Raw genomic sequence first — 26,227 nt, forward strand, 5'->3', positions numbered from 1 at the left:
GGCTGAGCCACTTATATCTAGCCTACATTGATCGCATGACCCCACATGACCTATTCTAGGGAGGTGATAAGTCTCTTCACCACTTCGATAAAATTCTCGCCGGTCTGTGGATAACATGAAAGTTTTTGGTTACAACAGCGGGCAATATAGACAACGTTTAACTCGGACACCGTTTAATCTCATGTAAAGCCATTACCGCGAAAAAAAAATATATAGAAACCTGAGGTGCGGAATTAGGCCGTCCTCACTGCCGCAATATTTGCCTCCCACTTTTGCCGTTGAGTGGAAGGATAATCAAGTTGTGAAGTCGTCTTACCTTGTCGCCGCTTTGCCTTTCGATAATTGTGGTAGCTTCCTTCACTAACAGCGTTGTGAGATAGCGCCCCATTTCCTCAAGCAGCGGTCTCCGATTTCCCTTGAGGGCATGCCCGGAAAGGTCCAAGGAAGGCTGAAGAGTAAAAGTGGTAAACAATTACAACAAAAAATAAAATGAGAACTCTGCTGCCAAATTGCACCAAGAAAAAGATATAATTGACAACTGCGAGTGCGCCATACAGGTACTACACGTAACAAGCGTTGGATTTATTTCTCTAAGATGTTTTGCGGTCCTTTAGTCTAGGCTTGCAAGTCGATGCGCGCATAGCAGTTTTCCGAAATCGAGACCAATGGGAAAAGTGTAGTTGAAAATAGAATCGAGTAGTGATAGAATCGAATGAAATTTGAATCTCATATCTTTACCGATATGCGCTAATTCTGCGAATATTCGTACAAACGAAAAATTGTGCAAAACAGCGAAGTGCCAGCGGTGGCGCTGCGATACTACGCTATAACTTAGAATGACAGCCATAGCCGTCAAAAGGCTCAACACCGATCTCCACTAGAGGTATGCAACGCGAAGTCAGCATGTTGACTCTATTTCAATCGCGAGATATAGTATAGAAAAATCAAATTCTCTTCTGGTGACGACAGTGAATAATTTAGCGCCACATCTCAGTAGATGAGAGTGGTGAGAAATACATATTAAACATGATCTCCAAGATCAGGCGTAGTTGGCCGAACATGCCCGAGCCTTCCGCGGCCGCCAGACTTGGAGGCCCTACATAAGCTTTGCGAAAGCCGTGACACATACGGGCCGCGCCGCGATGCGGAACCCTCTATTGTGAGCAGGCCGGTCGCAGCAGAATGGTGCGCAGCGTCGTAGTGGAACATGTTTATGTAATTTGAAACTCTCTTTAAAAAAATACAACATGCCTTATTCGAACTTCATGCCGATTTTTCGAACAATTTTCGAAAATTTGAGAATACATTACATTCCTATCGAATAATTTTAAATACGAACTGCTTGATCGGATGGAAATATAGTCGAACCGTTGCTCGAGAATTTCAGTATTAGCACAGCCCAACTTGCAGGTCATAGCTAACAAGGGCTGACACTGACATGTCCGATACATGCGCTAGCATATTTACTGGCAGACTCCATCAAATATTGTTGGCTTAGTATAATACCCGCGTAGAAGGGTAGCACCGTGAATATGTGGAAAATAAGCTGAGCTTTAGCTCTTTTTTTTTCTGAAGAGATTTCCCCGGTAAGATAAATCCAAGTGCGCGTATATTTATTGTAAAACTCTTGGCACGTTCTAAAAAGAATGAGCATGCTGAAGACTGAAGCATAAAAGGCTAAGCGATGCACCAGTTTCCAATTCTGAGCTCGTCACCACTGGAAATGAGTCTGTTTTAAGTTCAGAATTTATCATAATCAAAGTCGTCCTTATCGTGACTACCACAGCGTGTGAAGTCCATCAAAAATAAGAACTATGAGGGATCTTAGGGAAAGGTATTTGTCTTGCAGTGGACTCAGCAACTATAAGTGTACATGGTAACCAAAACGTCTTCCCATTTTTGACGTCACATTGCAAAAGTTAACGCTGATATGAAAAAGAACTGCCTCATGCCCTGAATATATAATGAATTACGAAGTAGGAAAATCGATTGTGAGAGACACACAACAGCCCTTATAGGAGTCGTATCTTGTGGAGTGGCAAAGAGGAATAGAAGTTTCGACAGTTATTCCTTTTTTTTTTTACTTGAAGGCGGGCTAGTAAGCTGCCGAGTCCAACCGCTGAATACGTCAGGCGTTTGGGAATAATTCTCTCATTGAATATACTGCCCGGCATTGTTTCCAAAAGTTCATCTTGGGAGATCAGACTCTTTGTTATGCATCCCGCAATCTGCGGACAGGCGTGTTGGGTATTAAGGTCCTAACGGCGGCCATAGACGGGGACAGGAGCCAAATGTGTGATGATCTTGCCATATGCTTGCACGTTTCCAACGCAACCATCAGACTCCGTCTGCACCACATCAGGACGGCGTTCGAGTTGAGCAACCGGGTACCCCATACATTGCGGGATGCCGACAAGCGACGGCTAGTGACGACAGCTTGTTTGCCATAGCTCTTCTGGCATTTAAGTGCTTCCATATTCTATCGAGAGCTCACCAGGGACAAAAAGTGCATCCTGTATGAAAGTCTAAAAGGTGCCTGACATTGTCTGTCGCTGCGGGACCCTGTGTCTCCCACAGGTGGATCTCTTCTACAGAAACACAAGGGTACCATATCTCTTCCCCGCTGCTCTAGCTATGATTGCCGGGAAGGCGCACTACGTGTGCATTAGCCGGGATCAGTTCTCTGACGCTGACCTCAAGCGTTTTTCCAGCACAGGAGGTAGTTATCTCCGTACCAATGCCATTACTCTAGTGCTTCTTTGGTTAGCTTGCAAAATGATGGTATTTGTACTACTTAACAACCCATAATTACGGTAGGTGAGATTAAGAATTAGTTTCTGGGCTAAACAGAGGCACTAAAGAACTTATAAAAGCAGGACCAGGTAAACAATAACCCCGTTTGAAAAAAGACCTAGCAAGGCATGCGCTGTTGCAGTAAAGAAGAAAGGTCACGCACATCTCTACTAAAATGCGTCCAGTAATCCACCTCGCCGTTGTAAACTCCATAGAATGTGTCGAAGCCACGGCTTGTGGGCTTGTATTCGTCTTTGCTGAATCCCAGGTGCCACTGCGATATATTGCGTAATTATCAGCTACTATGAGTGTGCCAAATCAATCAATCAATCAATCAATCAATCAATCAATCAATCAATCAATCAATCAATCAATCAATCAATCAATCAATCAATCAATCAATCAATCAATCAATCAATAAATCAGTATGCCCTGCAGGCGCCATGAATGCGCCTAAGCTGTATGAAGGTTTGCATAAACACACCTTCATTGCACTGGATAATTGATTCAAAAGAATCACTCGCCGCGGTAGCTCAGTAGCCTTGGTTTCAAGTTCGCAGGATCGAATCCTGGCGGCAATTTTGACAGAGACGAAATACAAAAAACTCCTTGTGCTGAGCGACGCTAGTGCAAGATAAAAAAACCCAGGTTATCTTAATTACTCCGGAGCCCTGCACTATGGCGGATCTCATATTGCATGATCCGCTTCGGGGCATTAAACCCTGCTCACCATTTCTTTAATTCAATGCCACCCGATTTTTTTTCAATTCTCTAGTAGAACCTTTTCAATATTTTTTGTTTTGCGATGTGGTCCTGACGGCAAACATTTTTTGGCTTATATGCTCGCAGCAAATTTTTCTGTAATACTATTTCGTCGTGTGGAAAACCGATGCAGAAGTTGGTGGGCTCTTCGCAACGCAGTGGAACGGCTGCCGTGACAGCTGATACGCCTCGTATTCTAAAGTGAGCACGACGCGACTAGGAAGAAAGGGGAGGGGTTGTTTTTGGAGGAGCAGTTGACCATCGCACTTGAGCTTCGTGCTCTTCTGTCACTCTTCCATATCTGGTTACCGAACAGTTGAATTGCTATACAGTGATGCGCCACGACGGCGCGGCGGCTTTGACTGTGGACGCTCAGCTCTATCTTTTCCCACTTCTGAATCTGCCTTCCCGTTGACCAAAATCTGACGACGCGACAGTCTATGAAATATGAAACTGGGCTGAATGCTGAGTGCTTGCGTTTATAGGCTTCATTGCAGGAGAGTAAAAACATAGCGGCGGCAATACCTATATTTATTGAAGTTAACAAACCTGAAAAGAAGAATCATGTGTAAGCGTGTAGATGAGTTTACTAATTGTCTATAATTATACCATCATAATCTTCTTGGACCGGTCAAACACTGCCACAGAATAGGGGATAAATGGTTTAAGCTTAAGCCTAGACAACTGAGGCATGAGCCGCACTGGTGCGTCATCGCCCGCGTAGAAAGCGTCACATAACGAGGGCACACTAATTAAGCCAGAAGGTGGGAGTCATGAGGCCTGGAGCAGGCACAGCAAGGCGAGTGCACCAAGAGAGAAGCAATCGATGGAGCGAACTAATCAGCGCATCTTCTTGTTTGGACCCAACAGAAGACGTCCTACGCGAGCAACGCATGCGCACCTTACCTTGCCCACCAGGTGAGTCGAGTAGCCCAAGTCTTTGAGGTACTCCGGCAGCAGCTTCAAGTCGGGATCTAGCCCGACCGGATCGGCACTACGAAAACTTGAATGCTGCGTTCCTGCAAGATTATGAACTTCGAGTTAAAATTTGAAGGGAACAGCACACGAATGGCGCCCGAGAAAGAAGAAAGACGATAGAAAAGTGGCGTGTGTCGTTTCGGTCACTGAATGGACCTTGCGGCAGTTTGTATGGGCTAAGAGCGATTTTGCAAGGTATAGAAAGAACTCAATTCTTCTTTTTTTTTTGTTGCTAGAGCGTACATTGCTATCACGCACATTTTACTGGGATCACGTATTTCTCAAACGACATTTTCGCGAAGTTTGGCGCTCAAATGATAGCAGCCAGCTTGGTTTTCTAGTCTTAGTGAAATGCACAAAACATTAGCGGCAAATTCCGAACTGCAAGTTAGAGCAAAGAATTACTTGAAGCTGGGCTTGTTTGTGCGTATTCATGAAAGACATGAGAGCGCAAAACAACAACACGGAGCAGCGCTCGTCCTGTTCCCTTAGTTGTCCGTGTTGCCGTTTTGCGCTCTCATGTCTTTCACGAAGTTAGAGCAAACCCCTATTAGTAATTGTATGGCATTGCCACGAGATTTCGAAAGTTCTTTTTAAATTCAAAATGTTCTTTTTTTTTCAAATGAAGGGCAATATTTTCTAACACTTCATTTGGTTGTGATGTCAGTCATGACGATAGTTACAGGAAATGGGAAGGCAAGCGACCAATCACAACTGCAAAAAATACCTGAGCTAATTATTTTTGACAACGCGAAGTTATCGAGGGTTTGCGAGGGCGTTTTTTGCCGGCTAGCTAGAGCATTACTGGAATTCGTTTTAGCGCAGAAGGACAGCATAGGAAGGAACGAAGAATGCTGATCAAATGGACCGAAAGAAAGTGGCAGTTATCTCGACCTTCATGGAATTTTGCTCAATGTTAAGACGATCAATGCAGGGGCTGGCGTCAAAGAGGTCTTTTATGGACCATACAAACTTTGCTGATTATACAGGAGAGTGAATGCGAATGACATGACCGTCGCTTGCTCAAGACGTCACCAGTAGTGGTCCGTGAGAAATTAGGGCGTCATATATTTCATACCGCTGGCTTGTGGCAAGCGCTATTCTGGCCAGACTTGGAGATGTCTCAGTAAAATGATTCAGTAGATTCTGAAATGCGCACTCGCGCGCTTGGAAACATCATAGTGTTACACAGCTGCAAGACGCAACTAGGAAGGGAAATAACTTAAGTTCAAGAGACTGAAAAATCTTATAGCATGTGTGACAGCAATTTCTCAATTTTGCTCTAAAAAAAGAGGTGAGTTATCTTGACCAGCAATAAAACCAGCATAATGCAATCCACCTCGCGGGATGATGGGATCTCAGTTGATTTTATATGTTCATATGAGATGTCTTCCGTTTCATTTTGTTGGTCAAAACAGCTGCCGTATATAAGCAAGCGGTCCTTCAATACAAGCTTGAGTTGTTAGTAGCACTCTGTCCAGTCAACTTCGTTCCTTTGTGTGCTGTTCTGCGCTTAAAACCAGTTCCTGAGGGCTTCCCTGCATGAAACGCCTTGGGTATCTTAAAGGTGCACTGAAGAGGATTCTGAACTTGTCTTTTTGCCGCGGGAACTCGATCTACCCGTTCCCAGCATTCTTAGAAACAGTGACTTATTGCCCTGTGTGGCCGATTTCCCTAATTAAATCGCATTAACGTCCGGCTCCCGCCTTTTTTTTTTGAATTCTGCCTCGTACGATGGGCGGAGTCGACCAACGCGGGAGCGCCTTTCACCCAGTCCCGTGGCGGCTTGCCGCTCTGCCATCGGTGGAGTAATACGTAGTAGTCCGTAGTAGCAAATAGTCCGCGCGTATCTTTATTTCTTCGGGCTTATTTTGCGGCTATATTATCTGTGAATGAAACTATTTATTCATGGAAACCTAAAAAACAAAATATAGCGAAAGCAAAGCCTCCACGGGACTGGGTGAAAGGCGCTCCACGCGTTGGTCGACTCCGCCCACCGTACGAGGCAGAATTCAAAAAAAAAAAGGCGGGAGCCGGACGTTAATTCGATTTAATTGGGGAAATCGGCCACACAGGGCAATAAGTCACTGTTTCTAAGAATGCTAGGAACGGGTAGATCGTGTTCCCGCGGCAAAAAGACAAGTTCAGAATCCTCTTCAGTGCACCTTTAATGTTGTCTTGAGCTTTCGTCAGACGTTTGAACCATCCTACTCAAGTCCCCTCAGTGGTCGCACCAGCATGGTCGGCCCATCCCGACTCCAATCAGGAAAGTCCACTCAGGCAACGACCTCCTGAACATTGCGGCGCGTTTAAACTCCTTTCTCATCTTTTTCATCTTGAGGTGCACCCTTAGAAGACTGCTCCTTGCTTGCTCTTAGGGCATTGTGAGGTGCCGTGGCGAAGTTGCGCTTGCCTAAGCGTGTGCTGTTTGCTTTAGAGAAAGGAAAACGCTCGATGCTATTAGGACCAAGGTTTTTGGCCGGAATGAACTCATTCCAGGTAAACAAGTGTTTGTGACGACACGGCGTGCTCAGAAGAGCAGTTCTCGGCGAACAAGTTCGATCTTGGAGGCGGCGAACTTGAATCGCCACGCAAGTGGTCACGTAGACAATAAATTCTCATCTCACAGCTGTATTGGCCTTTCGATCGACTTTGTTCAGACTGCAGTTTACTTGGGCAGAAATAGGTCTCCTTCAGTTCTGCTCTTCATTGTTCACTGTGCTCCTTTATTGTTCACGTTGTTGGCAAGATTGCGCAACCATCATTAAAGCGTTGGTCTCGTTTTTCCCTGCCAGCATTTCACAACGTGCAGAGAAGCGGGGTTTAGACGCCTTTACAGGCGCTACTGAAATAGAAAAAAAAAACAACGAAAACTTTTTTCGAACCTTTCGAGCACAGCGCTCTGGTCAGTGCCTCGCGTAAAAAACGAGGACAACAAAGGTTTTTTTTTCTTTTGCTGTGCGGACAATAAAAAAGGTAACTCCATCCTTCACAAAAAAAAAAAAGTTTCCATTTGGAATTTCAACATTGATCTAACTCCACTGACAAGGCTTTTCATTGAACTGTACTTGCCGCTGGGGTAGATGATGCTGATCGCTTTGTAACTGCTTATGAAAATAAGGCGAACAAAAAGACGAGTTTCGAGGGACTCGAAATTGCAGATAAAGAGATCACAAAGTATTTTGTTTTGCTCCGTTTGTGTTCGTCTTAATTTCGCGCTAACGTGGTTCATGGGAAAGATTTTGATATTTCTTGTTCTTGTCACTTGAATTCGTTCGTAATATCGTGAACGGAAAAAATTTTAAGTTTGATTGCTCATGCACAAATGGAAGGAGTCTTTTAGTACTGCTCCATGATGCACGCGTACGTGTGCATGTGTGTTTTCACTTACATATGCGCATTTGTAACGTTTGTACAGCCTTTACTAAAAATAAACAGATCAACGGGTTCGCTTCCGGGCGTTTCAGTGTAGCTCATTTTTAATCCCTAGCATTCGAAGCCTCTTTAAGCTGTTGAAAGCCTTTTCTCTCATATCGTCAGAGCCTAGAGCTTCTGCGGGTGCTCCAAGAGCTTCACTATATAATATTTAGTAGCAAACTCCTTCGGCTGTATAGATTTGACAAAAAGTGCACATGGCATAATTTTTGCATTTCCGTGTCCCATGACTGCAAATGTTTCACACACCACGACGTGACAGTGAACTTCATTATATACGGTTGCGACTCTTTAGCGCACATCGTGTATTTAGTACGCGAGTTTTTCCTTTCCACCTCCACTCAAAGGTGGATTCGATTTCGACTTCCCGTGGTGGCCGGGTAAGCTGAAGTACTCTTACTAACTTGCACCAAGAGCCTCATGGCTGGTTGGTACTGCATTTTTGATCGCAAGCTCTCCATAGTCGACAACACGCTTGAAGGCATCATCACCACAATGATCAGTCTGGTCAAAACCATTGCTCGCCGCCTGGGGGCGTGCGTAGTTCGATCTCCAGTGCCACCACGCGCCTAGCAGTGATACGTGCGTGCAAGCTTTTCCTTAGCCTGGTGCTTGGCTCCTTTTGGGAGAAATGCATGGAAATTCCTTCTTTTACACAAACCTTGCGTAGGCGAGAAATTCCTTGTGCCATGGCACTCTTTTGGCCAGAGCTGCCCATGCGCCATTAAAATTTTGCATCATCGCCACCAAGTCCGAACCGCCGTGGTGGTTCAGTGGTTAGGCCGCTCGTCTGCCGACCCGGAGTACCAGGGTTAGAACCCGACCACGGCGGTCGCGTTTCGATGGAGGCGGAACGCAAAAGGCACCAGTGTGCTGTGCGATGTCAGTGCACGTTAAAGGTCCCCAGGTGGTCGAAATTATTCCGGAGACGTCCTCTCTTTCTTCTTTCACTCCTACCTTCCTCCCTCCCCTTACGGCGCTGTTCAGGTGTCCGCCGAGATATGTGAGACAGATACTGCGCCATTTACTTTCCTTAAAAACCAGTTTACCAATTTTATTACCAAGTCCGCACTCTAAACGCAAATAAGCCTATATGGGAGTAAAGAGACCGTGAGCTGTCCTCTAGAGCACTCCTTTTTAGGGGCATAACATGTTGCCCAAGTTCAGAGTAGATTTCGATCCCGAATTACACGGAATGCTTACTCTTGGCAACGGAGGTATATTCCCAGTGCAAAGCACAACACCTAGACACAGTTAGCAATGGGAGGAGGCTTCTGAGCGCGGCACCGGAGGTCCTGAGGTTAGCAAATAGAGGAGGCTGAAACCTTGGTTAAAACCTTCTCGTAACTGCGAAAACCACACATGCTTCGAAAAGAGAATTTGTTTCCGTTGCCAACGATAAGTATTCCGTATTTGTAGTGATGGAAATCTACCCCAATACCCTGCTCCGCGAAAGGTGTGCGCTGGAGGACAGCTTACTACCTATACACCTTTCCTGTTTAAAGTGTTCCCTTACTTAAACCAACAGCCGGAAGCATCTTTGTGAAAGAGTGCACAGTGTGGTCTGCACGTGGCTGTGTACACTTAAAGAAAACTGGAAACTCCGGCAGTCTACGCGAAAGTGAAAAAGAGCTGCTCAAGGCGCGATGAACTGGACCGACATGATGACGATTGTTCAATCTTAATGAAAGAAGAGAAGATTTCCCAAGTAGCGCCAGCTATGTCTAGGGTGTTTTGGTCTGCTCGAAGTGGAGTCAGAAACCTTCTTTTTTTTTTCTTCAATCATTTCACCCCAGAGGAACCAGGCACAAAGCCAGGAGAAAGCCCTTACCCAGTGTAAGTGTAGAATGGATTGGGAGGGGGGGGGGGGGGGGTACACGGCGGCTGTAGGAATAGAACTTCGTACTTTCTCACATAAGGGGCGGTTCCTCAAATAACTAGGCCACTGCTGCGGTGAACTGAATTAACAAATTCGTATGAAGTCTTTTACATTGTTACGCGTGTAGTGTTCTTGTTGTTCAGATTAAAGTGGGGTGAGAGTTTGTTTTTTCAAAAAATTAGTTTTGAGGTTTTCTGACAACCTCATAAAGAATTTCTTTATCTTTCAGAAAATATATTAAACTTGGGGATTTGCGATTGCGAAAATAAAATTTCTGCCCTTTTTCTTTGCCACATCGACTGAAAAAGTGGGTACACCTCGACGTGGGCTCTTCGTTTCAGATAGTTGCAAAAATTAAATGTTTTGACGTTTTTATCAGAAAATCAGGTTTTGGTTATGGTTCGGAATTTGGCCGTATTCGCAGAACATTCCTGAGCCACTACCACTCTTCCTTTATATCTTCTGTCAATAGAATTTTGATGAATTAAACTGTTTTCAGAGATTTTATTGCCTTTTTTTTTCAAAACAACGTTTATGGAGGTTTGCATGCCTTTTTCTCAGGAACCATAAGGCTTAAGCCAACAAAATTGTTCAGATGTTAATTAATTCCATTCACATAACTGGAACTAGAATCGATAGCCTAGGTGCATTTGTATTTTTATAAAAAAAAAACATTCATATGCGGCAATTTTATTGCATCGGCAAAGATAAAATATACAACAGGTCTAGTTTTGTTGGAAGTGCATATTTTAATTTCACTTCTGCAAAGCATCGGCAACTACTTTTGTACGATTTTGTAATACTCTGCGGAGAGTATATTTAAAGAAAAAGGTATATTAGAAGAACAAGAAAAACAAAATTTCTAAGCAAACTTTAAAACTAGTTTTGAGCTCTAATGCAAGCTGCGTCTATCTTTAACATTCGTTGCAAATTTTATAGCCATAGCTTTTAATACAGTTGCTGTACAGCCAACTTTTGAAACTAATTATCAAGGTCTCACTTCAGCTTAAACAGAAAAGAACACAAAATATAAAAAAGGGGCAAGTAAGTAGCGTTCGGTTTATACGGTTTTTGACTTTGTGGTCGGAGTGTACAAAGCGTTCGCCGGCGACCGCAAGCGCACAAATCCCGAGATCCTTCCCCCGTCTTCGCCCCTTGCGTTGATTTCGACTCCAACCAAAGCCCGCCACGCTCTGTCGGCTTTAATGAAGAACGTGTGGTTGGCAGAGGTGAGCGCACTTTTTCCTGTGTTTTGATTCAGAGCATTAAACCGCAGCCCGTGCCGGAATCCTTGCGCGAGAGTTTCGAGGGCGCTTTTCGCTTATAAGAAAACCAAGAACCGTGCCCTGTTCGCCGTTACACCTGATTCGAAGCTGACAACACAAGAGATAAGAAAATAGTGATGATAGATCAAAATAAAATGGGCCTTCTAATTAAGCAAGTGCGAAGGAAGATGAGCGTTCTACGGCAGGGCCAGATAAAGCCCTTATTTAACCGATAAACCAATAAACCAAACCTTGTTTAATCGCGGGGACCGGGACGGGGGGGGGGGGGGGGGGGGGGGGGGGGGGGGGGGGGGGGGGGGGGGGGAGGGACTTTGTGCAGGGGAAAAGAGGACGATAAGTGCGGGTGGTCGAGCTAGCATGGAGCCAACCGTGTGCTTCGACAATTTACGGCGAAAGTCCTGTTTGACGTAATGTTCTGCTTAGGTCAACGGCCGAAGGATCCTGCGACCTTTCACTGTGGCCTGCGCATCGTCTTCAGGCGGCTACTGAGCTGGAGATTGCGCATGGTGGCGTAGGGGTTTTTGTGAAGGAACAGAGTCTTGTGTAGAGGGCGAATTTCTCCCAAGCAGCTACCAGCCTCGATAATAGCCATGCGACTGCATGCGCTAAAAAAGCAAACGTACTTATGCGTTATGTAAAACAGCCTACCACAATAAGCTGGCCAAGCGTAGCGCACACGAGTTGCTCGTCGTTACGGAATTTCACAAAGACGCGTTGTTATTCGTGTCGTTGCACTTTGAACTGAAGCTGCAGAACCGACCCCTCTGACCGGCTCGCCAGATAGGAGATAAGGCTGCGCGATAAGGTATAGATGGGGACGCGGCAAAATGGATCCTAAATAACGTAAACGGAAGCTCCCAGCCCGAGTGGTTAGTGAACAACCGGAAAAAGAACGAATTGAACGCAGCCACATTAGGCAGCATTTACAAGATGGAGTTATCTGCGAGAATATAACAAATAAGTTGTCCAAAGAATGAATTATCCGAGATGTATTTTAGTACTGTACCTTGTGCAATACCTTCAACTATTAAAAACTCCTGCTCGACGTTTTATCTTCGTGCAAAATACAGACGACAGTAAGTGTTCATTGGCAGTAAAACCACGCATTCGGCAATTTAACGCTTAGGGCTGTTGCATGCATTTATTTTGGTGTATTGTTTGCCCACCAATTTCTTAAAGTTTCCATCTATCTTTATAACTATTTTTTAAAAGCACTCTGAACATTATGACTGAAATACCCGAATTTTAAAGCAGCTCTCAAGCGATCCTGTTGAAAACAGCCACGTTCACTTTAGCTCTTGTAATGCAAACATTCACAATGCAGTCAGTTTTTTTGATGATGCATTAGTATCTTAAATATATACGACATAGTAACTTAAAATACCGCTTCCTTAATTTATCTGATCATTCACAACACACTAAATTTAACTACAGCATGTATTCGTCACTCACTGCGCACCAAAAGGTCTACTACACGACATCGGCTCTTGCTTCCTATAATACACGCTAACTATGGTCGACAAACACTAGAATTTATGGCTACTCATTTGTGGCTTAGTCCTTAATGTAACGTTCAAATTTCACCTACGTTTCACTCCTTTCAAAATTGATTAATTATATTTCTACTCAATTCACCCTAACTTATGTTCTTTAGTGTCCCGGTTTTTGTTTTATTCTAAAAATAACATGCATTTACTTGATGCTTTCTCTAGTATTCAGTGTCTGCTGTTATAATATGTTTACTGCTAAACAGTTTCGTTAGTTTTCTCTGTCGCCTACATGAAATGAGTATGTTCAAATTTGTTGGAACCCTTAAGTATTTTTGTTCGGCTCTGAGGTTGCGTTAATATTTCGTGCTATATGCTAAATAGACAAACTTTCAAAACTTTCTCAGACAGAGCAAGAATAAATTTAAAACAAAATAACGATAACCAGAGGAAAAAAACCTTATTAGAAAAATTACCAATTTACTACTATAGAAAAAAAAGTCCTCGTGAGATCCGGTTGGTGATGGCCGTGCAGAAAAACCATGTCAAGAAAAAATAAATTTTTATGGAATTTGTTGTTGGATCAAACACGGATTGTCATTGTGGTGTTTGCTAACACTTAAAGCAAATTCAAACAATCTATGCTTCGGGCAGTAGCAGTGCAAACGAGCAGAAACATAATGAGACCATGAAAACCCACGAACGTTACGACGGTTGCCGCAGTGCAAACTCGACGAATCAACGCGCATGATACACGGAGAGACGCCATTGGTCGAGGCCACAGTGACGTGCACGGGCCCGATATGTTCATGCCTCAGCTCACCGGTGTGTATGGGGTAGAAGCCGGTGAGCAGCGCGGAGCGGGACGGAGTGCACAGGGGCTGCACGTAGTTGTTGGCCAGCACCACGCCGTCCATGGCGAGCACGTCGATGTTGGGCGTCGGGATCTGGTCCGAGCCGTGGTAGCTCACATCGTGCCAGCCCTGCGCCAGACCGCACGTGAGAGACCGCGCCCAGCTTGAATGTCAAGGCTCGGCACGGCGTTAATGGGAATGTCATGCTAGACGCGACCGTGCAGAGCAGCAGCAAAAAAAAGAAAACGCAGTTTTCTGAGTAAAGGAAAGGCGCAGTAACTGTCGCACTCTCTGTATACGCCATGCCCGCGCCGTGAGCGATGAGATTAAGGGAGAAATGAGAGGAGTCAGAGACGAAAGGTAGTCGGCCTAATTTGGCTCCGTGTTTGTTTACGCCGTTCGGGAAGGAACAAGCACCGATCTCCACCTTTCTCATTTCCGTCCATTAGACGAAATGAAGCTGTACAGCGTTTGACATTAGTTCAAATAGTCGTGCTTGTTAGAATGTTAAGGGTGAAGGGCTGAGTACAACTAGCAACGCACGAGCTGTGGAGGGAGCTGACTGCACGAAGCAGTGCACTCAGCCCATTCCCACACTTTCTCTCGCTCCTCGCGAAAAATCGAGCCAAACAAATGTAGCAACCCAGAGAAATGTGTCAAGCCTCAAGGCAGGAAGTACAGTGTTTTCACCCAGCACAGCTCATAGCATTGCCCCCATTGAGACCCCCCCCCCCCAGTATCCACCAAATGAGGCTTTAGAGCGCTTGACTACTCCTGTTTGCCCGGATGTGCAGGGTAAAGAGCTGTGCGCCAGTCAGAACACCCAGCGTAGTTGTCACCAAATGAGGCTGCAGCGCACTTGACATTACCTGAACTACTTCCGTTTGTCCAGATGTGCAGGGTAAAGGGTGAGTGCTAGATCTAGAGACACAACACAAAACTGAAAGCTATCCTAGTACATGTTAGACTCCGCAAGAAATCACCCCCGGTGATAATAGGCTCATGCTCTCGATTTAGTTGCAAGACCTGAAGGCATTTACAAAACGAAGCTACGATTTAAAGACCGCCAAGCGACTTCGTGTTCGACTTAAACACTAGATTTAACCATACGTCGCCTAATGTAACCTACAATGTACAATGCTCCTCCTGTGAGAAACAATTTGTCAGAAAGAGAGGAGAATCTATGAGCGCGAGACTGAATGTCCGCCATGCTGACACAGAAAAGAACCCGCCCAAAGGCAATTTCGTAACGTTTTAACCAACGTGTTCAAAACTTCGATGAACTTAAACAATTAATCTCCAATCAGCCTTCAAATCTACAAGAGACAGAAAATACTGAGAGGCCTTCCTAATCCGCCCACAAATTGAAAACGTTAAAACTAACAGGAATAGAAGCTTCCAAAGGCAACAATCTCTCAGGCATATTCTGCCGCTGACGTAATCCTTTAATAAAGACTTGCAACTTCTCAGAGCCAAAATGACAGAAGGAAAAAATGCTTCACCTGCCTTACCACTACTTAATATCGCACCGTTATCATTTCCCAAGCTTCTTTCTTTTAATTTCTGTTCTTTTTATTCTTATCTACTCTTATTTTTTGCTGTGCACCTCTTGCTATCGTTTCTTGTGGCCTTTGACTCCCCTTCCCCCCCCCCCCCCCCGCCTTCATTATTTTATCTATCTCCTTATAATTTTTTCTTATATTTGCTGACATAAGCAGGCCGTTATGTATCGTTCGTCCTCCTCTCCTTTTGGGTTGTTGTTTTTTTTACTTCACCGAATTTGGTTCCACTGTGCTGCTAGATTTTTTTCATCGCAGTTTTTTCAGGCCAACAGGACTTCCTTTTCATCCTGACACCTGCCGAAGTCCGCCTTCCTGGACCCAGAGCTTTTTCAAGTTCACGTTCGCCATCCTACCAACTTCTCCCCTTCCCTGTATTTCATTCTGCTGAGCCATCCTGTTTTTTTTTTTTTTTTCAGGTCATCCAGATCAATCCTCTGAACCATGCTGCCTGTAACAGCACCCATGCCTGGGCAACAGTGTCTTGAAGTTCACATTCCCATTTCACACCCTCCCCATTTCATCCCCTCACCCCCGCACAGGTGCTTCCTCCTCTGAGTGAAGGCTCTACTTAACCCCTCCCAATAATGAGCGCTTTGCTCAGACGAAGTCCTCTTCAAGGCAGGGAGGTGGTTCCAGTCATTTGCGGTGCGTGCAATAAGTGAATTAAGACAAAGGTTGATTCTGCAGTGAATGATCTCTACCTTGCAGCTGGGTAAATGAGTGAAGATATATAAGACGAAGAGGGAACAACTGATCTTTGAGAACACGATTAGTTTAGTGAACCACCTCAAAGAGGCATAAGCGAAAATATTTCCGGCGCCGAGAAAGAACTTAAAGACCAAGGGTTAATTTTATTGCAGATATGCTTGCTGTTCCAGATTAGTTTCAAATAATGAAACGGGCGGCACGGTTTTGGATGGACTTTAAAGTTTTAATTAAATTTACTTGATTAGGATCCCAGAGAATACATGTTATAATATTGGTTTCATTAATGTCCTTTACAAATTAAGCTTAACAGAGCTGTTTGCAGTTATTAAATGGCGTCGCAAATACGAGAGTGAGCGGATACCCTAGTTAGATAAGTAGTTCATGCGCATTTTTCAAAACAGGTTATGTGTGTCGTGAACACCCAGATATTTATACAAGGAAATAGACACAAGACTAGTAGCCCATCGTGTCTGTAGTGTTTCTTTGTAGACTTTGAGGGAGTTAATAAATGAGTTAACAAATAAAGCCCTAACATTGAAGCCAGGATATATGCCTCCAAGGTAAATGAAACGAACCACATATCCGAAAAGGCAGTATCTCAGCGCCGTCTGCAGAGTGACAATCACTGCAAGTGGTGAATATTCGCTCCTAATGCGAATTTCGACGATCTGGCATTATCATCATGCTTTCTTAGTTCGCCTAACCAGATGCATCCAGAGCTACGGCACTAACTAGTGCGCAATGACGGCCTGCGTGCCTCACAAAGTCGGATTTCTGTCAACTAAACAGAACACTTTTTGCTTCCTCTGTCACCTTCTCTAATGACCCCGCACCGTTCGGCCAGGCCGTGCGGCTCCGCACGCTGGCGCTTTGATGCGTACTGGGTAGAACCTCCGAGACTATTAGGCAGCCACGTCTACTGCGAGAACAAAGGCTAAACTTGGCGCCAAGTAGTGATGCAACGCTACCGGGCTGCGTGGGTGGCCTACATCTTTCGGACAGCAAAAAACGCTTACTGGACTCAATGTTATCGCCTACCCAGCTGTTGTATCGGAGGGAACACGTATTCCTGAAAGGGAAGGGAGGAGGTACTCTGGTAGGTTAGATGTTGCCTAATGTTGACGGCTGCACCCCTGTGGGCAGAAATCAATACTCGGCTAGGCCGCAAGTTCTGCAGGGTTGCTGAGTGAAAACTTACTGCAGTAAAACGTTTTTTTCAGAAGTGGGGTTCCACTGGCGCTTTACGCGGCATATAGCGCTTAGTTCAAACACTGTAATCCACTCTCATGCTTTCTTCTTTTTGAAGCGATAGCTTCATTCAGCTAGGTTAAGCCGGATATCGCCGTGTGTGCAACAGGACCTTCGGGAGAGCTGCGGGGGCTCTGGTCTGACGTCACCACCTCGGTCACGTGATCTCGTTTGCCATAAAAATCTGCCCACTGGATTATGAGCAAACTGTCCCACAGTGGCAAGCGGCAATTAAATTAATGACTGACCGCGCGAGAGGTTGCTCGGGAAGAGCAGCCTGGGTTTCATAAGCCACACCCGTTGCTATGCTTGAAACAGCAGTCTGCCGGGGCTCTGGCGCATCGCTCAACTTCTGCTGCGATGCGCCAGAAGTGGTATGAGGACTCCCAGTGATCTATGAACGTAAAGTATAGGATGATAAATTCCACATAGTTGGAATTAACTAATTAACGATATCACGTCGTACCCATAAGGCGGAGCTTATGTGTCCCGCCATAATTTTTATCAATACGGCAAGACGCGCAAGCAAGAGCCACTGCGCCTAGTTGTTTTCAATAGCCGTGTTTACACTAATGCGATAAAGGGCGCATTGCACCAACTTTCTAGTGCATTACATTTATGTAAACGTCAGTAATGCTCTAGGAAAGAACGTCGTTTCATTGCGGAAGACGGTGGTAGATCTAGAAAGGCAAGTCGACTTCCGCGGTGAATATAAAGAGGTTTAGAGGTGCCCCTCGTCCTCCTTGTGGTGGCTATACAATACCCCCTCAGGTGGGTACCAAATCAGACTGCGCTCAAGATGGGGGCGGCTGGACCCCTCAGTTGAGTGCAGTGGGCGAGGGGTTGCCGTCCCGCAAGACTTGATGCGGTACATGCAAACAGTAGCGTATCGGCTCCACGAGATACTCTTCGAAATGGGATGCGCTACTGTCGCATCCATGTAAACGCGGCTAATGCCGCACATGCAGAATTTTTTTTACAGCTGCGCTGTTAAAGCGAAGGTTCCCGGCCTACTCAGTAAGTCGTCGTCATCACCATCGAGCGACCGCGGGATGGTGAAGACTACTACTACTATTATATAGCTGCGTGATCCCTATAACGACGTGGTTACGTGATCACGTGACTACGCTGTGCTGCCTCGTTCCTTGCGCTAACTTCAGGGCCTTAACTGATGACGACGAAGTTAGCGTGAGGCGAGGGATGACTGCATGGCGCAGCATTCTGCTTGCCTGCACAGTAGCGCTGCAGCTGTTATGTTAAAGCTCCCGGCGGCGACGTTGCACACTAGTTTCGCTGCTGGAAGGCCATAGATGGCGCCTCGGTAAAGCGTCGCGATCTGAACGCTGCACGTATGCGCAAGGCCAGAGCCTCAAACGTGCGGCGAGTCAAACAAAACTTATCGACTTCCTCTTTTTTTGCCACATGAGAAGACTTCGAATTACAAAGAAAAGAACTCCCGAATGCCTGCCCAATTACCTCCCTTTTGATCTCCGTTCCACTCTTTCCACCTTTACGGTGAAATAAACGTGCCCCCCCCCCCCCCCCCTCACACTTTTCCGGTACCCCTCCGTCACAATTCATTGAGGTCGGAGGGAAGTTTCAAGAACAAGACGGCTGCATGAAGATGGACTACCGGCTTCTAGGTAGGTGAACCTCACCCTGTCGCTTAAGGGCAACATTAAGAGCCGGAACCGGCTCAGGTTTCTGGATGAAAGTAGCCTCCACGACCTTTTGTGGCATATTGACAGCCCCATCTTATACCACATGGAATGACCTCCAAATATAAAAATAAACTGCAAAATCACAGCGTGGGCCAGCTAGCGCTTATCATCCGCATTATCAAGGGTATAATCTCCATTCATTTTTTTTACTTCACTTTGCGTCACCGGTGTTGAGAGCGCTACACGTTAATACCGCAATGGTCCTCAATGCGTGGGTTACGCTCTAATAGTTTGTTTGACGTTGCGAGTCTAGCGTTTTGAAGTATACTCATTCCTTGGCACAAAATTCAACTTTTCTTCAGATTTTTGACATGTAACACACTTGTAGTTCAGCATACGATTCGTGCAGTCGAGGGCGCGCAATATATTAGAGCCGCAGAACCGAAAAATGCGATGCAGAAGAAACAGGGTACTGTTATATTTGCTTGCCCCATGATGTGCTACACCTAAGCGCACCTAAGCAGCAACGTTATCGATCACAACAACAGAAAGAGCCAAGGATCCGATAGGAGTCCTTTTCTGGCAAGACGACGCTGGCTCAATTAGCCCTCTGTCCAGCCGTGATTAGTACGCCTACGAATGCAAAGAAGCGCTTCCAGGCTTGCTACCCACGGACGATGCGCGATCAACCTGACAGCCTAATTAGGCTGTAGGGATCTATTTTGGACACAGCTTGCGACTCCCAGGGTTCCAGAACAGTGCAGTGATCTTTGTTTCATTACGGGAATATTTTTGGGGCATAGATTCCGTGTACAACTCTCGCGTTCAAGGCCTGATGCGCAGACGAGGCCGCTTTGAAGCTGCTTGCTGCAGATAAACAGGATGGTTTTAGGTCATCCTTGGACCTATACAAATACGCATTCTAAGCTGTTAAGAGTGGTGATACATAGTTACAACGTGAGACGGCCGACCTAGTCAGGTCAGGGAAAAATTACCTGCACTCATTGAATCTACAAGAGAGAAAGAAAGAAAGAAAGGAAGGAAGAAAGAGAGAGAGAAAGAAAGAAAGGAAGAAAGAAAGAAAGACAGAAAGAAGGAAAGAAAGAAAGAAAGAAAGAAAGAAGGAAAGAAAGAAAGAAAGAAAGAAAGGAAGAAGGAAAGGAAAGAAAGAAAGAAAGAAAGGACGCGTGCCATTTAGCAAAAAAAAAAGCAAAGTCAAGAATTTTATTCTAGCCTGTTACTTTCAAGCTTTGGGCGACGTTATAGTTGCATCCTTTTTCTCACTTTTCAAAAGTATTGAATTATTTTTTTCCTTGTTATGGATTTTTTTTCAAGATCAACATTCAAGATCCTGGCTTACATGCTTGCAAGCTGCTTGCGGGTGTGCGGGTCGCGTCACACTTTAGTCAGATGAGTGTGGGTGAACGTTGCATCAAATAAGTTTGTAACTGCATACAATGCAAATAATTCAATGACTGACTAACCTTTCCAAATCGTTTTCAAATAGTTCCTTCTGCGGATAAATAATTACGTTGTTCAACCGCTAAGCCATACCTTTTATTTATTATTTATTTATTGATACCCTCAGGGTGGGAACATTACAGAGGGGAGTGGGTTAATACAACGATATATACGAACACTGAAAAAATTTCACAATATAAGTAACAAATAACGTGAATGTCTGGAATATAACTGGAACAGTGTTAAGTGTGCGGGCATACAACAGGATGAATGATTACAACCTAAAAGGCAGTTTCTAATTGTAATATCACATATCAGTACACAAAAAACAGCAAAAATACAAATGAAAGAACTAGGAAGGTGATCTTTTATACAGTACAAAACTTGTTAGTAGCTACATATCGCGTATGGCTGACTGAAATAATGAAGGTTGGGTGATCATTGCAACAGAAGAGGGAAGGCGATTCCAGTCTACTGATGTGCGGGGAAGGAATGAATCGGAAAATGTTTTAGTATTGTATATAAATGTGCCAACTTTGTGAATGTGGTTGTCCAGAACCAGATGTCCAGAACTATTTCAGCAACCGTCGACAAAAGCAAAGAAAATTTTGCTTATAAACTCACAAAAGAGGAAAAAATAAGCAAAAATAAAATTGAAGATCCTTGAAGTGTTGAAAATGCCCTATTTTTGTATTTTTACTTCCCATAGGCGCGGTATGCCAGAATCCGCCTCTAATTCTGGGTGACACCACACACTTGGTGAAAACAACTCTCTCCCTTGAAGCCACGATGTGGTGCGGTAACGGCAGCCGTCAACGTCGCACTATTCGCGTGAAGTTAAGAGCACGACAAACTGGACGGAGTTGAAGTAGCGTTGGTGTCTGTATCATCATCTTTGCTGCCTTGTGTGTTGCGATGCTAACCTTTACGAGTAATTTACAAACTGGCCCGTCCAACCGTCTCTTTGGTAGAAATGTGAACGCCTGAAAAAACCTTGAAATATTAGGGAGAAAAACGTTTTTCTGCTTTTTATTTATTGCCCAGAAAAAAGACCAAACCACCAGATTTTCTAAACTGAGTTTTTTTCACCATATAACCTCATTACGCACTGTAAAATTTGGACTAATGAGTGTTTCGGAGTCTGCCAAGAATCTGAAGCCATTCACATGGTTGCAAGGTTTTTGTAGCAACCAACCGCTGACGTCTATCGCGAGTAGGCTACTCCGAATTCCCTCCTCGTCTGCGTCGTGTGATGGAAGTTCGATGGTGTACAAGTGAAACTGCGCAAATGGCTTGTGGGAGAGCACGTGCAAAATCTTGTGCATGTGCACCCGGACCTCAACACGGGAAAAAGCTCACAACCAAGCGTTTTCCTACTCAGCAGTAAAGAGCCAGACTGGCGCAATGCTTTGTGTCGGTTGTATTGTAAGCAACATGCCATCATATTCTCCTGAAAAAGATTTGAAGCATTTTGTTTCGCAGTAAAAATTTAATTATTTATTTATTTATGAGTTGCAAACTAAGTATGCGTAATGATATACACACTCATTTTTCCCCAAAATTTCGTATGTTGTGAAAGAAGGCTGGAAAAAAAAAAAGACTCATTTTCCCAGCTTTCAAGTTTTTTTTTTTTTGAAATTTACATCTCTGCTTTTGGGCAGCAACTGTTCGTACACGCTAGTGGGGAGAACTCTCGAATGCGAAGCGTGCGTGCACACCATCAAGAGCTTGCACAGGTGTTATAGCACCCTCAGCGTCCCAAGAGAACGGCGCCCGAGGTTACGACGGCAGCGAGGACTCCTAAGAGTGTCACTTTATTGCTCCATTTGTCACCTCTTTCCAGAGCGCTGTTTTCTTGCGGTGCTCACCCAACACACTCAAGGGGAACTTTTTGTGCCATCAGCGTCGACAAGAAAAATTCTTAGATTTGCAAAGTTGGTAACACAAAATTTTAAATTTTTTGAGGCTTTTCTTTTAAGCATTTTGTGGTGACATGCCTAGCTTTTCTTTACATTCAGCAACTACTTACATCTGCTGGTCGCCAGAAGCTAACACCACGTACTTCTAATTTTGGAAAAAAAACTAGGAAGACCCGAATATTCTGCGCGAACAATGATTATCATAGCTGACTCTTCCTCACTGCAAAATGTGACCTATGAAACGCTTCCATGGTCACACCAACTATTTCCGATGGCTACAGAAAATCAATAGGATACATCGAGCACTCCAAACTCTCGCGGCGGATGGATGGATGGACGGATAGGAGCGCCCCCTTTGAAACGGGGTGGTGGCAATTGCCACCCTGCTCAGCTTTTCTTTATTTTTTTTGTTTACTGTGTTGGCAATTCTCATTAAGAATCGCCACCATTTTTACCTACGGTTTCACACAATTCTAACCTTATGCCACATCTCTGCTTTTCAGCCATTTTGCTTTTCGGCGATTTTGAGTGTTCAGCGCCACGTGGCTCGCGGTGGCAGCAGTGAAAACTAGAAGCGTTTGTCCATATTTTGTGGGCTTGCATCAGTCAAGTGCGGCATGCAATAGCTATGTATGGTTAGCCCAGAAAATATTAACGGAAGCGCTGAGCTACTTTTTTTTCTTTAAATTTTTTTATCTTCCCTTTAAAAGTACCATGTGCGCGCGTGAGACTTACCAGATCGTCAGCCAGAATCATTACAAAGTTCGGCGGCTGTGCTGGCTCCGAGACGGGCAATAGGAGAACGACCAACGCGGCATAACACGGCAGCCCTCGGTACATGCTTGCCTGGCGAAAATGGAAGCCATTGAATCACTCGGCATCAGCTTGAGATTCGCAAGGCAATCATGGGTGGCACATAATTTTTTAAAAAATTTTCTCTTGGTTGAAGCGGGCAGGAAAGGGAGGAGGGCGAACTGTTCATCTAACCCATTCTTGAAACCATACAGTCCTGCTGTTGTCTGACAAAGTACCAGTGAAATGTATCCGCATATGTCCCTTCATGACTCCAAACAACTTTTAATAGTCTTCATGAATAAAAGTATTCATATTTTTGGCGACCTCGGCAAATAATGCCCTGTGTTGGAGGTCGAACTTTAATTAATGTTGGGACCGAAGCTGTAGCTGCGCTAACCGTTGCGTTTAAGCGCCCGTTATGCTGGAATGAATAAAAGGTTATATATAAAATCGGCGATACCTTTGTCGCACTGCAACTAGAATATTAAAAAAAATCCGCCAAAGCTCACTCAATTTCAGAACGCAGGAAACAATCACTTGACATCAGTTTAAAGAAAAAGTTTAAAAGTGGGCTCGCTAACTCCAACTAGTTTTACAAAGGGTAAATTAGGAATACATTAGTACAATGAATTGTCAATAAGTGTTTTTGTAATGGAAAGGGGAAGACGACCGGATCTGAAGTGCACCTTGAAAGTACAACATCGCAATGGATTGTTACTCTGTATTTAGAGGCACGTATCAGTGAGTCCTGCCGGAATTTAATTTTACCCGTCTGGTTATTTCATCAAAGTCGTGATTTCGTCACTCCATAATTAACATACCTACGAGATATAATGTAAAGTCACGCAGTTCCTCACAATTTCTTTGGTGCAAGATTTGTTGCAGTATAGTGTAGTCATTCAGCGAAACAACAGAGTGCTCATTACCGAAGCGGATATGAAAGCGACAACTGCTCCTTAGTTCAGAGAAATAGTTCATGCAAAACACTACCCCAAAAAAATGTTTCCACAGATTTAGGGACCGCGTGTATCTGTATATACTCTACTATCCCAGTCTGTGAACACTTGTGCCTACATGCTCTTTTTTTTCTGTGGATGAGAAGCAGACATCGTTCGTTCAATACTACGGATACTCGCTTCAGTATTTTTCAGCAGGCACGTCGGGCAGCGTCCTGTGATTCACTGCTTTTTCTACGTTCCCTCTTTTTCTTGTGTCTTTTCGCCTATTTTATAGCAAATTTTTATGAAAACCGTAAAAGAGTGATTTGACTATACATCAACAGCTTCATAACAGCGGGCTTGCTTCCGCTCCCTCAAGCTCATTTAACGCCTGCGCGGCTTTGGACCAAATGCGACAACAGAGCAGCTTCTGCAGAAACTGCTGGCTATACCTGCTGGTATGTTCTGCTGCGTCCATTCACTCGAAGACAAAGGTAAACAAGAAATGAGAGTCTCACATACCTCCAGCCGATGAATAGCTTCTTCTTTTTCTTCTTTCGTATTTTGGCCTGATGGCACGTGCTGCGTACATGGTACTCGCTAATGACAGCGGACGCCGTCTTTTCTTTGACAAGTAAAAAGACGGGAAAGGGAAATCGGTAGCGTAAAAAGTGAAAAAGAAACGGTCGTTGGTTCCCGATGAATGGAGTTCTTTTTCATCTTTCTTTTGCTTATTCTCAGCCACAGTGTCAAGCATTCGCTGCAGCCTGGCCATCAGCTGAAGGGATGTCTCAATTTAGCTACAGGTCTATCTTCGCGCGGAAGCGGAGACAGTTAAAGGAAAGCTAATCAGAACAGGGGAATCTGCGTGTTATGGCCACCAGATGGACGGGAGCAGAGCACTGGAAGACATTGAGACTACCGTTCTCTTCTTCTTTCCGGGGGCCACGTGCCGAAAGCAAAGGCGCATGGCCGTGGCTTTCACTCTTTTTCTCCTTTCCGCGATTGTGCGCCACCAGTTCGCTAATTATAGCCTGTTTGTAAAGCACAGATTGAGCGAACAGAAAGAAAAAGTTTCCCAACTCACATCAAGTTGACTTCCCCAGACTGCTGACACGCGAAAAGCAAACGAGAAGTATTAAGTGCCGTTTCGAGCGCCTATTCCAAATGTTCAACTTTATTCAAGTTTGGGAAGTGATCCTGATCTGTCATTGCACAACCCCTATTCCGGTGAGCCGAATTAGAGCAGGAGGAGGCAGAGTAGGCCCTCTTCAACGACAACTGAGATTGCGGAATCATCACCATTGTCATCATGATCACAATCATCAGCCCTACTGCGTTCACTGCATGACAAAGACCTCTACCATAGACTTCCAATTAACCCTGTCTTGTTCCAGCTGCGACCGCTTTATCACCAGTGGAAGCGCCCATCCCTAATTGACTTCATCGATTAAATAGGCCGAAGCTCTTCCCATTTTTGCACCACCGCGCAGAAATCAGGATAGCCTCGCTTTCGTTCGTGTGACATTTCCTTTGAAGTTAGGTTTGGATCCCGTTGATAATGAGGGAATGCGCATTGAGGGTATGCCATTCTTCGTACAGTACGCGTCTCCTAATAAGCGCAAATTTTTTAACATTTTGGTCATCAGATGTTTTAAATATGAGGTTTCTTTTCAGGGTTTTGTTCGCAACGACCGCCGGTGCCGACACCTGTCATTTGGCCTGGAACTTCTATATTTATGGACAAGCGAGTCCTATGGCGCTGTATGCTTCATGGGGACAATAGCCAGGTCTGATCCGAGTAAGACCTTAACCCTACCCCCCCCCCAACCATGGTTGCGCTTTTTTTTTAATGGTCCATCCTCCAGTTCGAGGATAGCATACTTAAATTGGAACCGCGTCATTTTCGGTACTTTGTGTATTTTCTCAAGTAAAGATATCGTGTTAGCAGGGAGTCGCTCGCGATTTGAAGCTGCTCAGTGTTGTGTCGATATGGTATTGGCTTTTGAGCGTGACGGGAAAGTTGCAAGCAGTACTTGCTTGTTTGTTTATTGTTGTTTCCTAGCTAGTTGCCTTATAGCCATGTGGTATACACCAAGGCTGTGTATACCACCTGCGCCTGTGTCTCGTCTCCCCTTTCTGCGTCCTTCGTGAAGTTTGCGCTGTTTTCGTGTGCCGTGATGTCAGTATAGACTAAAGGACTAAGAATGATAAACCAGAAAATAATAATAAAAAAAAAACTAGCAGGCGGTCGATGGGCCGATCTGAAGGAAATGCATAGCACTGGACTCTCAGTCCCCGTTGCAAGACATGACACACAGCGCACATTTGTTTACATCCACCTTTATTGCACATTTACTCTTCTTTGTATTTATTTAGACTTCCCTGCTTGTTTTTCTCGTACGCTTGTGTACTTTACTCCCGCGAACACGTGGTTTTCTCGCCCACAACCACTTAAGCA

General features: G+C 44.7%; 1 protein-coding gene across 1 annotated transcript in view; it reads right to left on the reverse strand.

Moving 5' to 3' along the window:
• The window catches only part of LOC149341557 (arylsulfatase B-like), a 43,343-nt gene extending 20,470 nt beyond the window's left edge, over positions 1 to 22,873 (reverse strand). The window contains exons 1-5 of the mRNA XM_089543646.1: positions 22,769 to 22,873; positions 13,444 to 13,603; positions 4,462 to 4,574; positions 2,957 to 3,067; positions 317 to 448 (exon numbers count right to left, since the gene is read on the reverse strand). Coding sequence (XP_089399772.1) covers positions 317 to 448; positions 2,957 to 3,067; positions 4,462 to 4,574; positions 13,444 to 13,603; positions 22,769 to 22,873 — 621 coding nt within the window. The remainder of the gene's footprint in view (positions 1 to 316; positions 449 to 2,956; positions 3,068 to 4,461; positions 4,575 to 13,443; positions 13,604 to 22,768) is intronic.
• Between the last annotated feature and the right edge of the window lie 3,354 nt (positions 22,874 to 26,227).

The sequence above is a fragment of the Amblyomma mixtum genome, chromosome 5, assembly GCF_055824585.1.
Source record: "Amblyomma mixtum isolate Tamu chromosome 5, ASM5582458v1, whole genome shotgun sequence".
Classification (NCBI taxonomy): domain Eukaryota; kingdom Metazoa; phylum Arthropoda; class Arachnida; order Ixodida; family Ixodidae; genus Amblyomma; species Amblyomma mixtum.